Genomic DNA, 15,707 nt, shown 5'->3' on the forward strand with positions numbered 1-15,707 from the left:
CTTTGGGCAGCCTGCAGTAAATGCCAGCCATGAATCAGCCAGCCTGATTAACAATCAATGAGAAAAAGAATAAACACAGAGACTGCATTTATTCTATTGTCTCTCATCTCTTCTGTGATTCACTCCCAATTGACCTTAGACTGTTTTGCATTGTATGTACTGTATGTACTGTATGTATGTAAGCACAAAACTGACAGACACAAACTCACTACAATGTGATGTTTTGTAGCCTCCATCCATTCATCCGTATTCGCCTCATAGACTTCCCCTTGTTTGAGAAACTTCAGAAAATGCATTTCTTTATAGGTCGGCTGACAGGGGTTCTTCTAAATGTTCCTTTATGGAATTTAAAGGCTAAGGTTAAACTACATAAGTATCTGACCTCATTGTTATCATTTCTGTTGTTAGGATTAGCCTAACATAGCCTTTTAGCTGAGTGGATGGAGTTTCATGAATGAAAGTCAACATATACTCAAAAATATGAAAAGAAAAAGAAAAAATTGTGTAATTTTGACATGGCATTCAGCAAGACTCATACTTAACAGTATTTTGTATACAGAGAAAAGACATGAGTGTTTTCTCTTCTGCAACAGCAACCAAAGTTGTGCTAAAAAAGCTTTGTTATCTTGGAACAAGTTTTTCTGTAATTAGTTCAGGGCTTATTAAAACAATGAGCAGTTTAGTCTTCGTTTACTTCATTTTTTCACAAACACAGCTGAAAACTAAAAAAAACAACAACAAAAAAACAGAGGTTGGATCACCTATGGCCTTATAAAGAAAACAGTACAGAGTACGTGGTAAAACTAAAAACTACATAAAGCATTGAATCCATGTCTAATGGAATATGTGCTCAAACAAAAATAAGTGAACATGTTGTTTAGGAATGTTGCAACATAAAGTGATTGGTAAAAAGGTCATTACCACCCAGTGACATCATGCAGCTCATATTATTGTACAGGTTTTTTTTTTTTTTGCATGCTGAAGGCCGGCAGAACTGCACTGCCCAAAATCCATACCACAGAACCAAGTGTTCCTGAAATTACTTAAACACCTTATTTACAGTCGGTTCAATTTGATTTATATAGCACCAAATCTCAACAAACGTCATCTCAAGGCACTTCAAAGATGCAATCCAATTCAAGCCAATTTCAGTCCAATTCACCGCAATCCAATCATGATCCAATCAAATCCAGTTCATTAAATTCCAAACTAGTCCAGTTCATACAGATCCAATTTAAAAAAAGTAGCCTCGCAAAAGAAACCAACAGATTGCATTAAAACTTCTCTTCGATCCAATCTTCTGTCCTAAGCGTGCACGAGTCGACTTTGGAAGGAAAAAAACCCTTTTGACAGGAAGAAACCTCCATCAGAACCCTAACCGGGAATGGAGGCTATCAGCCTCCATCGGCGGGGGGTTGAGAGGACAGGAAAGAGGGGACAACAAACACCATGACACCAGGCCAGGGATACCTGCTGAGAAAGAGAAACACAAGTTAATGACAACAATGCCATATGTACATGGAGAGTAAAGAGAGAGCAGTGAAGAGAGGTGCATCATGGGAGGACCCCCAGCAGTCTAGGCCTATAGCTGCATAACTATGAGATGTTTCAGGGTCACCGGAGCCACCCCTAACTATATGATTTATCAAAAAGCAAAGCTTTAAGCCTAGTCTTTTTTTTTTTTTTTTATTATTAATCTTTTTGGCAGACAGATAAACATACAAATCAGTGAAATCAAGAAAATAATAGATGTACACCAGTTTTCTGTCCCTTTTGAATATATCATAGGAACATTAACTCACAATACAAACTACAGAGCAAACAAACAACAACTACAAAAAAAAAAAGACAAACAAAGTGCCTACATTATACCACATATCAAACCTTGATTTCTGAGCAAATCAAATTGGTACAGGAATATCACATATATCACATTTATCTAGTCATGTCTTCTATATAATTCAAAAATACCCCCCAAACCTGATTGAACAGATCTTCTCTCCCTCTAATACTGAAGGTTACCCTCTCATATAAGGCCATTTTTGTCATCAGCTCTGTCCATTCCTTAAAACAGCAGATGTTAGCTGACTTCCAATGCCTCAGTATTATCCTACATCCAGTTAAGGTTGCTAATCGTATCTAAAGCCTCTGTCTTCCAGATAGACTAATGTTCTCTGGTAACACACCCGAAATACAAATACATACATACATACATTTAGACAAGTTAAGTTGAAATAGATCATTCAAGATATTGATAATTCCACACCAAAGCTGATCATTTTTGTCACAGCCATAGAGCATGTGAACTAAGGTGCCCACTTCTTTCTGGCATTTCCAACAGGAGTCCCTATCCATTAATTTCAGTTTGACTAATTTACTGGGGGTCCAATATTTTCTTTTAAGTATTTTGTATTGAATCATCTGCGCCTGTGTTTCCCTTGAACGGATATACCAAGAGGCAACAAGCTTCTCCCAATCCTCCTAAAAATTTGAGTATCTAAATCCTTCTCCCAGCACTTTCTCAACCCCTCCAACTGGGGTGACTGAGCCTCTCTAATAACCCAATAAAATGTTGATGCCCTACTACTACCGCAAGGCATAAGACAAATATCCTGAATACTGGATGAGGGATCTGGGTTATCCTTGAGGATAGCTTTGATGCAGTGTCTAATTTGTAGGAACTTCCAAAACTGCCTTTGATCTAAATTAAATTCTTGCAATTTCATAACATTTGGTCCAAACAAATCCCGACCTGATTAATTCCAGAGCTGGACCATAGAGCCCACCAACATGGTTTCTTACCAATTAGAATGTTCTTATTATACCAAATGGAGGCTTTAGATGTAAGATAAGGATTGGTATTAATAAGTTGGTGTGCCCTAAACCAGGTCTCCTGTACAAAGGCCATCACCGGGTTCCTAGAAGGAACCGGTCTTCCCATCTGTGCGAAAAAGGCCTCCAAAGAGGACGGGACCACTTTTAAGTCTAGTCTTAAAGGTAGAGAGGGTGTCTGCTTTCTGAACCCAAACTGGCAGCTGGTTCCACAGTGAGGGCCTTGATAACTGAAGGCTCTGCCTCCCATTCTACTTTTACAAACTCTGGGAACCACAAGTAAACCTGCAGTCTGAGAGCAAAATGCTCTGTTGGGAAAATATTCAACTATGAGATCTTTAAGTAGGCATGGTACGGTTTTGGTGGACGCTCCGAACCGTACGGTTTGCTTCTCACGGGGCGGGGCGTGTGCAAACCGTACGGGGTCCACGGTTTAATTTTTTTTTTTTTTTTTTTTTTTTTTTTTTGTGTGTCCAGACGTGCGACGTTCGCATTGTAGCCCGCATGTTAGCACGTGGGCTCATTTACATATAACTAACAGAGTTGCGAGCGCAGAGACAGAGCCGTGAGCGTTTTGTCAGAGTTGAGCGCGTGTCCGAGCACCTATGAGCGAGCGTGTGTGAGATTCATACGCACACGCTTAAAATTATTGTTCCTTCAGATAGATCTGTGCCCTCAAATCAGTGTCACTGCACGCTCAACCTGGTGGCACAAAGATCACGCCATAGCCAAAGAGGACACCGCAAAATCAATTTCCAAAGCCATTGGTTTATTCATTGCGAAGGACATGCAGCCCTATAGCGTGGTGGAGGCTGAAAGCGATACTCCGGAGTAGATTCAAGCTGGGGTCATTTGAACCGTGATATCCAGCCAAGTAGCCCACCCACAGTTTTTTCGATATTGGCTGAACATCAGCTGAGTTACTGAGTTATCCCGAATAGCTTCGTACAAGGGTTAATGGAACCTGGTCCGTATCTCCAAAATTACCACACTAAAGTCACATGCCATGACACCAAACTTCTACAGTAGTACAAATATGGTCTGTACTCACAAAACGATGCATTTGGAAGTTTGAAAATAGTCCAGGAGTTTATTATTATCAACACAAGCCTGATAGCTTTTCTGCTGCTAAAGCTGCGTCAACGTCACTTCTGGAGTTGGGAGCTTCAAAGTAAGATGAGGGTTGATCTACTACTGTAGACAACAAAGCAAGGCTGCTCAATTTCTCCATTGATAAAATAATTTCACAACTCTACAACATAAAAATTCATAAAAAACCATGTAGAATATAGCATATACTTTGTTGTCTACAGTAGTAGATCAACCCTCATCTTACTTTGAAGCTCCCAGCTCCCTGAAGTGACGTCGACGCAGCTTTAGCAGCAGAAAAGCTATCAGGCTTGTGAAAGCATCCATTGTCTTCCCTCTTTCTCTCTCAAAATACTAGTTTTCTGGTAGTAAAATCTTTTCAGCGATTATTACAGTGTTCCACTGGTGTAATGGTGTGTATTATGGGGCTAAAAGTAAAAAAAAACAAAAAAACGTACTAAACCGTAGACCTCAAACCGTGATACACACCGAACTGTGAGTTTTGTGATCCGTGCCACCCCTATCTTTAAGATATGATGGAGCTTGGTCATTTGGAGCTTTATACGTGAGGAGAAGAATTTTTTATTTTTTTTTCTGAATTTAACAGGGCGCCAATGAACAGAAGCAAAAAAATGGAGAAATATGATCTGTCCTGCTAGTCATCAGAACTCTGGCTGCAGCATTTTGGATCAACTAGAGACTTTACTGAGAATTGTTTGGGACAGCCCAACAGTAAAGAATTACAGTTGTCCAATCTTGATCACAAAAAAATTATCACAAAGTTAAGCTGCAAAAATTTTTTCCCATAACTTTAGACATACAAGGAAGATTGGATATACTTAGCTGGATCAAGAGTAGTTTTGTTTAAGTAAAGATTCAATTACAGGAACCTTTAAAACTCTGCGGTACATATCCTGTCAACAAAGACAGATCGATCAAATCCAAAATGGAAGTCTCGATTAAGGGGAAAACCTCCTTGAACAGTCTGGTTGGGATTGGGTCTAAAATAAATGTTGACGGTTTAGATGAGACTATTGCTGTTGTTAGCTCAGAGAGATCAACAGAAACGGTCTAAATAAAAATCAGGCTCTAAAGATATTTCTAAAGCTGCTGTACTTGAGGATACATCAATGATAATAGTGGGAATGATTCCATGAATCTTCTCTCTGATAGAAACAATTTTATTGATAAAGAATCTCGGGAAGTTATCACTACTGAGAGTTAAAGAAATATATGGCTAGGACTCTTAATCAGTCTGGCTACAGTGCTGAAAAGAAACCTGGGATTGTTCTTATTCTCGTCTATCAATGATGAATAATAAGCAGTTCTATCTTTGCAAAGGGCTTTTGTTATTGTTTATGTTATTAAACTATCTTTCTAGACCAAGTGCAATTTTTCTGAATAAGTGGAGCACCATTTTCTTTTCAACTTTCTTGCAGTCTGCTTTAAAGCATGCAGCTGTGAATTATACCAAGGAGCCACCCTCTTCTGATGGATTTCCTTCTTTTTCAGAGGGGAAACATTGTCCAATGTTGTACGCATTGAAGCTGTAGTGTCGTTAACAAGACATCAAAGTTGTGTGGAAGTTAGGTAGCTGTCCTCTATTGTTGCACATGGCAGTCAATTGAATTCATTCTTTAAATTTGGTTACAGCATTCTCTGATAGAAACCTACTATGAATAAAGTTCTTCACAAACTCTAAAGCTATCAAAAACAGGTCAGATAAGGCAGGGTTGTGAGGAAATACTGTTAACTGTTCACTCTCAATTCCATAAGCCAGCACAAGCTCAAGAGTGTGATTAAGAGAGTGAGTAGGTCTATGCACACTTTGAGAAAATCCAATTGAATCTAATATAGAATATAAGTTGATATTTAAGCTTCCTTGGAGTGGGAATACAGAATGGATTATGCTGGAAGTCACATGTCAATTATATTCAAAATAAAAAATCATAATGAGTTGCAATACTCAATAGTAATATATAATATAATTAAGTTAAAAGATACACCAAAAATCATTGCACACTCTTAACTGTTCCTTTATCCGTCCATATATGGCACATTGTGGGACGTGTGAGAAAATACCTACAGAACAAATACACATTGTAAAAAAGAGCAATTAGAATCATGATCAAAACCGGTTTAACTAAAGAATCTGATCACTTTGTTAAAAAAAAAGAATTAAAAAACACTCAAATTTAGGGGCTTGGTTGACATCAAAACAGCCCAAATTATGTTCAAAATATACATTTTCTAAATAAACAAACTAAACTAAATATTAAAGTCACCCACTTCAAGGACTTTATCTGTACTCTATGATAAAAGCTCTCTGTATTCAGACAGAAACTCGGAATAAGGGCCAGGTGGATGATGAACAGCAACGCATCGAAGAGGTTTTTGTGATTTCCACCTTTGGGTGAGAAAAGCTGAGAGTCGGAGATTCAAAAGAGCTCAAACTAGTCTCGGTTCTGGGACTGATTATTAACTCTGATCTGAAGATAGCTGCCACTCCTCCTCCTCTGCCTGTGGTTCGAGGAATGTGAACATTTAAATAGTCAGAGGGAGTTGATTCATTAATGTTTATACCATCCTCCTGCTGCAGCCAGGTTTCTGCAAGACAAAACATGTCAATATGATGATCACCAATCAAGTCATTCACTAACAGAGACTTGGAAAGGAGAGATCTAATATTTTTTCAGGATCTGTTAAATTTGGGTGGTTGGGGAGCAGACATTATGTGGTTTTGGGGATGATTTTGAATGCCTAATAAATTCAGCCACATTTCTAGATATGAGAGCTGCCCCTTCCAAAGTGGGATCGATGCTTTCTCCTAATCAGACCAGGTTTTCCCCAGAAAGACTGCCATTTTTTTCTGTGGAGCCCATGGCTGTGTAGTCTAGACTTTTCTTCCCTCACTTGTCTCTGTCATCAGAAAACATTTGCAAAACACCTGCCTGATGGTTAGTTAGGGCTCCTTAAACCAAGAATGTTTGCATCTGTATTACACGCCACCATTTTGATCAGGACAATAAGGAGGTTGTCTGTCTCTGTGGGGCCCTGTGATGGACTGGCAAATTGTCCAGAATGCACCCTGCCTCTCACCCATCTGGCAGCTGGGCTAGTGTCTATGGGAAATGGATGGATGGCTGGAGTAAATAAACTTCAGCTGCTGTAGTTCGAAACAAATAGAAAAGCAACATTTATTAGTTTACAACCCTCCTTAACAGTCTGTCCCTCAATGCCCATATTTTTTCCCCTCATCCTTTCCTTTATGTGCCCATCTTCTTTCACATCACTCCTCTGTAACCATCCTCATCCATATTATGTTGTCTCTCTGTAATCCTCTGTCACTCACCCTGCCCTCTCTGAAGAGTGCTGCATTTTACAGCATATTAATACGAAGCGTGTGTGTGTGTGTGTGTGTGTGTGTGTGTGTGTGTGTGTGTAGTGTCCCACGACAGTGATATCTCTCCCTCCCCAGAGTTTTAAGTACAGTGTGCTAATGTAGCCTGTGGGTTGTACTTTTAAAAACAAGGATGAGTGCCTCACATTTTATTTTCAAAAGGGCTGACTCCAGATCGGATATAATCGAAATGTTTTTAATCAGATCTGTGAATGCGAGTTGATCGTGTGCAAAGTTTGCTGATGTACACACAGTTTTGTGGTACGTTTTCTGCTCGTGTAAGTCTCTTTCTTATTCTCATGCTTCCTGAAGGAGTCTGTTCTTATAGGGGTTAAGGTAATCCAATCGCACAGTTCCCGGTATGCTCCCCATTCCTTGACCCCTCTCCTGCACTGCTCGTGTCTTGTCAGATAGAAATGGTACCGCATGCCAAACCAGGATAAGCCACAGCACAATGACAAACTACACACTTGCCCCTCTTTATCACCACGCTTCTTGAAGGATGTACATTATGATACATTAAAAATACATTATTCATTTTACTTGTATTTGCTGTGTTTGTTCAAAGCTACAACTGCTCCCATGCATGCCTGCTGTTCCCTCGGGGACTAAAATGTATTTATGAGGTCAGAAATGTAGATAGTTAACCCTCTTGGATCTAAGGCCTTTTCAGAGACTTTGAGGCAGTTGTCACCACCTTGACATTTTCAGGAATTTCAACTAACTGTAAACATCTATGCAAAAGGGACATATATGGTTGTATTTGGAAAAGCCTAACAAAAAACAATATGAGAGTGAAGTGAATGTAATACAAACAAGTTTTATTTAAATTGAGGGGAAATACAACTGTACAAAAAAAAAAGTTTTAGAGGTCTTCAAACAGTGCAAGAAAACACACTGTAAATATATCTAGCCAAGACTTTTGAAGGTTGAACCTTGTAAACAAAAGTGTTGGCTGCATAAAAGTAAAAAGTGCAGTCAGAAATGTTTTTTTGTTTTCACACAAACTGTAAAAAAGTAATTGTAACTCCAGTCAGTGTCTCTGTTAGTTGAATACAAATTAGATGATTCCCCCCACCCCCCTGTCACTCTCCATGTGATAATTGTCTGTCACTGGCAGGACATTGCTGCCTTCCCCCACATGCTGGCTGAATGGGGCGTGTTCTCACCTGTGAATAGCCACTCAATCACCTGGTACTTTACATGTGAATAGCGATAGGTGTGGCCTAGGAAGCTGCTGCAGTCTGAGACTACAGAAAATCCAAAGATTTCTCTTCACTCTCTTTAAAAAGGGCCAGCTATATAATTTATTTTAAAATAACTAGAAGTTTCAAGGTTTTTAATGGTGTCACTTATATGTTTGAATAACAAAAACTCACAGAGTTACAGATGTGTTTTTGGAGATGTGTCAAAAATGCCCACCGGTGGGCTTTAGACCCCAGAGTGTTAACCCTCACTGTTCCCTATTATCTGCTTACACCTACATTACTGTCTGTAATGATGAATATATTATATATTTCAGCAGTGCGGCTAAGAAACTGTAGAGTCAAATATTACTAATGAATGTCCTGCCCGTATTGGCTGTTCTGAAAGATGCTTAAATGGCAGACTGACTCACCTGTAACTATGTGTGTGTGTATTTCAGAATGAGTCAAGGAACATTGAGATGCTGGCAGCAGCCTGTGCAGTGGGGGTGGGCTGCTGTTTTGCTGCCCCCATAGGAGGTGAGTCTGCAGGGAAAGAGGTCGGTCACATACTGTAACTAACTAGAGAAAAAAAAAAACACCGTATAACCTTAACTTTACATCATATAACAGAATATTTAAAGGATATTATGTCACTGAAGTTCACGGAGCAATTGTATTGATATTTCAGAGTAGAGCATACAGTGAAAGGAATTGACTTGACTTTTGGTTTACCTTTAGAGCAGGGATGGGCAACTGGCGGCCCGGGGGCCGCACACACGGCCCTCGTCCTCAGTCAGTACGGCCCGCAAATAGATCAATAATAATTTAATTCTTAAAAAAACAAAAAACAACTTGTAATAATACTGTTGACCGATAGAGGGGGCGCGTCATACGCAAACAATAGCGGGGCCCGGGCCGCTTTCCGCAACAGCGAATAGGAAAGTCAAGAGCCATGGCCACTAGCAGTGGCAAAAAGAGAAAACTTGACCGAGAAAATCGCATTTTTCAGCCAAAATGGGAAGAAGAGTACCTCTTCACCGAATTCAAAGGAAAACCAATGTGACTAGTTTGCTTGGAGACATTATCAGCCCTAAAAGATTACAACTTGAGTCGCCATGGCAACACCTTGCATAAGGTTAAATATGAGAAGTACACTGGAGCTGCCAGAGCCGCTGTAGTAGCAGACCTCAAATCAAAAGTATGTCAACATAAATATAAATTCATATAAAATGTGTTCTTATTGAGAATCATTTGTAGCGTCTTTCATATCCAATTATTCGAAGTGCGTGGTCATGTGGCCCTCCAATGATAGTGCTGAAAAAATGTTGGCCCTCTTTATCATGGAAGTTGCCCATCCCTGCTTTAGAGTCTTCGTACAACTAACCCAGATCTCACAACATGTCGGTGTGACTGACGTTATCTGTTTAGCTGTAAGCAGTTTTTTCTTATCATTTACTCTTTAGCTCTCTTTGACTTCATCTAGTTAACAGTGAACTGGTGAAAGGGACAGAAGTCCAGCTTTGACTTCCCAACAACGCAGGTTACATTGGAGTGCAGATACTAGCAAGCTGTGAACATCTATGACAACAGGTGATTAAAAAAAAAAAAAGTCACCTGTTGTCATCCCACACGTACAACGCGGTCAACAGAATTCTACATGTCCTGAAGTGACAGTTTGTTTATACAGGGTGCTGTATTCTATATTCATCTTTTGTCATTAAGAGTGCTTTTGCATCCTGGTGTTTGTGTGTTTCAGGTGTCTTGTTCAGTATTGAAGTAACCTCTACATTCTTTGCTGTGAGAAACTATTGGAGAGGTTTCTTTGCTGCAACCTTCAGTGCCTTCATCTTCAGAATACTGGCTGTTTGGAACAGAGATGAAGGTATGGTCTGCATCTCACACGCTGATGCTATGTGCTGGACTGTCTCAGGGGCCTCTTTGCACAGCCTGCATCGGGGGTCCTGTCTGGTGTGGTAGACCCCGGTCTCAGTTGCTCTTGTGCTCGGGGCTTGTTCTTGAGCTGCCATGATTTGTGCTTCTCTGCTGTCTTTCGGACCAGCATTTTATCAATATCAGCCACTTTTGTCAATCTGTAAGCAGCGGCTTATCTTTCCACGATGGTTCCTCCCCTCCCCTGGGTTTGCGCTGCCTGAGACATTCACTTAGCGGTTCATCACCGAGGACCATATTCCTGATGTATTCCTGAATATTTGCTGTTTCATCCTGGATAGTGGCTCTGATGCTCACTAGCCCCGAGCTGCCCCTCTTTCAGATTGGCCAGGTTACCATGCCAGCAGGGTATCTAATGACTGGCAGGGTACACATCTTCATGGCTTTGACTTTATTCTTTCCTTTCAGCTGACTCCTCAACACCTGCCTTACTCTTTGTAGGTACTTGATTGTGGAATACTTCCTTGAGGCTTCTCTATGGTTGCCAGTGTTAATGATAAATGGAGTGGATTTTCCAGCACTTTTCTTGTCTAGTCGACCACTCCAAGCACTTTTCCCCTACAAGCCACATTCACATAAAATTAGGGCTGGGCGAGTTAACTCGTTATTATCGCGTTAACTTGTTAATTATTTAACGCCAATAACTATTTTATCGCGCATTAACGCAGGTTTTATTATTTATTTTATTATTGTAAAAGTCTGTTGCTGTCTGCTGCGGAACCGGAAAAGAAAGTAATTGGCGGATTCACCAAACATGGAGAAGGGTACGGAACTTTTACTCGGCCATTTTCATTTTAAAGTTCTTCCAGACGGCGGAGTCGACAGAACCAAAGTCATCTGTAAACACTGCCAAGTTGAATTGTCTTCTCAGCGTAGTAGTTCCAATCTAAAATGTCACTTAAAGGCAAAACACACAACTGATAGCAGCAAGTCATTCAAGGAAACAGACAGTGGAGCGAGGCTTCTACATAAAAACTACAGAAAGATGCTGATGTTAAAAGTGTGTTTGCACAACAAATGTTATGGCACTTTCATTCATATGGCAGCACATTTAAAATAAAACTAAATGCTTAAAGCTATACACTACTTTCATTTTTGGATTTTGTGTACAAATGCGATTAATCAGGGAAATCATGTGATTAATTAGATTCAAAATTTTAATTGTTGCCCAGCCCTACATAAAATATGTTTTTTATTTTTTTTAATTTTTTTTTATTTTACAAATTTTCTTCAACTGTCCGGCACTTTGAGGTCAGAAGTTCTGGTCAGCACCTGCAGAATAAGCTGAAATTTAGTCTTGATTAGCACTTACCTTTCATCAGAAACTACACGTTCAGACCCTCCCTTAGAACTCACATTATGATTGAGATGATTGTTTGATGTGACAGCGGCTTGCTCTGTTTCCTAACTCTTGCTGTACTTTGTCTTTTTCCACAGAGACCATCACAGCCCTTTTTAAAACTCGTTTCCGGTTAGACTTTCCATTTGACCTCCAGGAGCTTCCTGCCTTCGCTGTCATTGGGTAAGCTTTAAGTAAAGTTTTCCAAAGCTCCGTCCTAATAAGGTAAAACACCATCCAAAAGGATTTTCACAACCTTTTGTCCCTAAAGTTCATAATATGTCACATTCCATGACATTCATATGAGTTTGGCCATTTGAATAATAAAAATAATAATAATTTCAAATCAGTCATTTTTTTGCCAGTCTTCTAAAAGGGATTTCCACTGATTATGACAGATGCTTGAATGGAGGTTTTATTTAGGAGCTCCTCTTTCTCGAGCATTTGGAGGTGTTGCATTAGGGGGGCTGAGTGAGTCACCTAACATGGATAATTTAGCCGGCAACAGCTGCCTTATTTTCTCCTGCTTTAGCTCCAGGGCTCTTCCCTGGCTGTGAATGAGGACAAAGACCTAGGAAGGAAGCTCTTTTCTTCATCATTCTTTAAGATGGAAGTCCCTGCCTTTTCATAAGATCTTCTCCTGTTCATCCTTTAGCTGTCATTGTCCTTTTTCATTTCTTCTGACTTCACTCAACAACTCACAACTCCACGTTTTACCCTCTTACTGTGTGCTCATGCATCAGCTCATCTGTGCGTGTGTATCATTCAGCTAGTTTCCATCTTCCCACGTTGCCACTAGCTGACAAGCAGGGAAAGTCGGTCAGTGTCTCACTCAACTAGGGCAGAAAGAGTTTGTTCTGGGCTACATGCTGCCAAGGGCACGTCTTTGAAGAGCCGCTCACTTTTTACAAAGTGTTTATTACACCTTCAGGCTGCAGAAGGGAGAGATTCACAGAGTGAAATACAGCCTCATTGCTGCACACAAGCAAATGCGTGCAGCACTGTACAATTACACAAATGAGGGATAATGTACCACTTGTGTCCATATCTGTACCGGTTATATAACACTCTGATACCGTTTTTTTTTTTTGTTGTTGTTGTTGTTGTACTTTGCTCATTTAAACAAATGCATTTCAACTTAAAGTTGCTCAGTGAGGTCTACGATTACATTTGTTTTTACCTCCTCAAATAATCAGTGTTTTCATTAAAAAAAAAGCACCACTCAGTTCAACACAAGACAAAAGAAAATAGCTGTAAATTCTTAGTTTTCATCCATTCAGCTATTCATATGTTTACAAGGACTTGAACAAAAAATTAATTTTGCTCCCGAGGTGTGAAGCATTGGGTGCAGATGAAGAAGTGGAGGCTATTCTACCCTGAGCTGGTCCTGTAATACAACAGAACCCTGCAGATTTAAACAGATCATTGAAAGGTTTTCTTACTGAGGTGGTGCCAAACAAAATAACAGGGTTGTGTTTTTTTTCTAAACAGACAAGATATTCAATTAATTAATCAAAGTCAGACTAATCTGAAAACACTGAAGTACTGAAAATAATTATTTAGTGCAATCAAAAGAAAGGAAGCTTGTCAAAGCTGGACTAACACACCCTGATGATGAGGTTGAGGAAGGATGTCTTCATGTACAGATTCAAACAGACTCTAATTAACTCTAGCATCCTGTACTGCATCTTTTAGTAAAAAACAGTTAGCATATATTAATCCAGCTGAATTCCCAATAAAGATGCTCTCATTAACATATTTTTCTGTTTCTTCTGTCACAAACTGGGACTGAAAATCAGCCCATTAACACCACGTGTCAACTGGCGGTCATTTAAAGCACTTCCAGACTGTCTCTCTGCTCTAATAAAATCCTGATTTTTGTAACCACAGCCTCATCCGACAAAGTCACCATTCAAGTAGCTTAAAGACAGCATCTGTGCAGTGAATTCAGCTGTACTCACATGTGCTGTGATCTCCCACTGAGGAAGGTAGAAGCAGCAGAATGTCTTGAACAATTTCTCAAACAGTTCACAGCGTCAGACGTACTTGAGTCAATAAATGGATTCTGCTCCTGTGCAGGTGTACTGGAACAAGAAGTGTGGTCCAGTTAAATTGCCTTGTCAACTCCATTCAAACTCTGCAAGTAACCGTGCTGATTTAATCTCTGGTGTTGATATGTTACCTTTCAAGGCAGCCTGATTATTGCCTGATTTTATTGGATCACATTAATGAGAGAATCCATCTAGCCAGGCTCCAAACTACAAGTTTAGCCAAAGCCCCAAAGTTCAGACCAATCGGTGTAATGTAAAGAATGCAGCGTTGGGGTTTGTGGTGTCAGTATTGGTGATTGACATTTACTGACTGGCTGCTGAGACGGTGATAGTGGTGGTGACCCGCCCCTTTTCAAAAAGTTCCTGAGGAGGACCTTCGTGATGGTGAAACAAAGCATGCGAGCCACACCCACTGCAGTTCTTTGGTGTTTCTCTTTAGGCGGAGGTATTACCGGACCACACCGCTCACCCTGCTTGTTCTTAAGCACTACCCAAACCTTCACTTTAGTCTTCATCATAAACCGGAACTGTATTACTGAGCTGCCCACGGGGAGAGGAAAAGGTGATTTTTCTTTTTAAAGGGAGCATCAGTGATTACAAAAAGGCAGACGTGCAGTGTTTTCTTCCTGCTGCACTGGGGGGCAAAGACTCCCTCATCATGCCGTTCATTATTTATTTAAAGGTATTTGATGGAATTAATAATGCAGTAAGATAAATTTCTAAGGATTAGTTTGCCTGCATAGCTGCCTGAGTCTTTTTTTTTTTTTTCTTCCCCACCTCTTCCCTGTTTCTTCTCTTCTCGCTGCTTTAAAGAACACTCCCACTGAGTTTTTAAATGCACTTATATAAAGCTGTCTTACTGCGTTTTTCTCCAACTCACCCACTCATCCCAATCTGACGCTGTGCTCGCACCCTCTGTCCTAGCTCTTAGCTGTGATTTTATCCTTTCATTTTGGCCTTTGTTTCCTGTTGCTGTATGAATTTGTTTTCTTTGTGATGACATTATACAGTTCCTCCATTCCTATCTTTCCTCTTCACTGACACGTCTCTGTTTCTTGCCGTACACATTTTTTACGACTTCTCCGCATCACATCACAGACTGCTGCTTCCAGTACCTTGGACCCTCATTACATTAACGTTGCTATTATTCTGGCCAAATGCACTGGGGGCAGCCTGTAGAGGTGGTTCAAGAGAGAAAAACGTCACCCTTGATGTGTTGTTTTGTTTACACTCGAACTAATTTATTCCATTTAGTTTAGCTTTGATCACACAGAGTACTTTCTCATGCCAAGTAGGAAAATATAGATCGGACTCTCTGTTTCTGTCTCTGCAGTATTGCCAGTGGTTTTGGTGGAGCTTTGTTTGTCTACCTGAACCGGCTGATTGTCCAGTTCATCAGAAAGCAGAAGACCATCAACAGATTCCTCATGAAAAAGTAGGTTCAACAATTATGAAAGCGGGTTCAGTTGTATTTGAGAGACATTCCCTCAACAATTTTGGAATATGTTTTTATTTTTTTATTTTAGTAAACTCATTTTAGGAGAGGCTTATTTTGGGAGGACTAACTTGTATAGGATCCTTTTATTGTCGAAATTATTATCAGCAATGACTGTATAACAATACTTTCAGCCAATTCTAATTTAATGCTTAAAAAATTGAAACGTTGTCAGCATCCGTTTTTCAAATTGGCTGCATTTCTTCGTCACGAGTCCTAGTAAACTTCAAATCTGTTAAACCCTGTGTAAAGAAAACTGGAAATCTGGAAATCATCCCATCTCCTTGTGGAAGTGTAATTTGAAATGAGTGTCGGTATATTTCTACACATTATCTCAGGGGAAGAAGCTGATGTGAAAAGTGAT

General features: G+C 39.9%; 1 protein-coding gene across 8 annotated transcripts in view; it reads left to right on the forward strand.

Annotated features, from left to right (window-relative positions):
* LOC142388626 (chloride channel protein 2-like) overlaps nt 1–15,707 on the forward strand; it is a 203,466-nt gene that overhangs the window by 122,223 nt on the left and 65,536 nt on the right. For 5 of the 8 annotated variants that reach the window (XM_075474102.1, XM_075474099.1, XM_075474101.1 and 2 more), the window contains 5 exons: nt 7,634–7,657; nt 8,967–9,045; nt 10,265–10,390; nt 11,896–11,980; nt 15,182–15,283. In XM_075474102.1, coding sequence (XP_075330217.1) covers nt 7,634–7,657; nt 8,967–9,045; nt 10,265–10,390; nt 11,896–11,980; nt 15,182–15,283 — 416 coding nt within the window. The remainder of the gene's footprint in view (nt 1–7,633; nt 7,658–8,966; nt 9,046–10,264; nt 10,391–11,895; nt 11,981–15,181; nt 15,284–15,707) is intronic. The other 3 variants (XM_075474100.1, XM_075474104.1, XM_075474105.1) reach the window with 1 other exon arrangement.

Source organism: Odontesthes bonariensis, chromosome 9, assembly GCF_027942865.1.
Source record: "Odontesthes bonariensis isolate fOdoBon6 chromosome 9, fOdoBon6.hap1, whole genome shotgun sequence".
NCBI lineage: Eukaryota > Metazoa > Chordata > Actinopteri > Atheriniformes > Atherinopsidae > Odontesthes > Odontesthes bonariensis.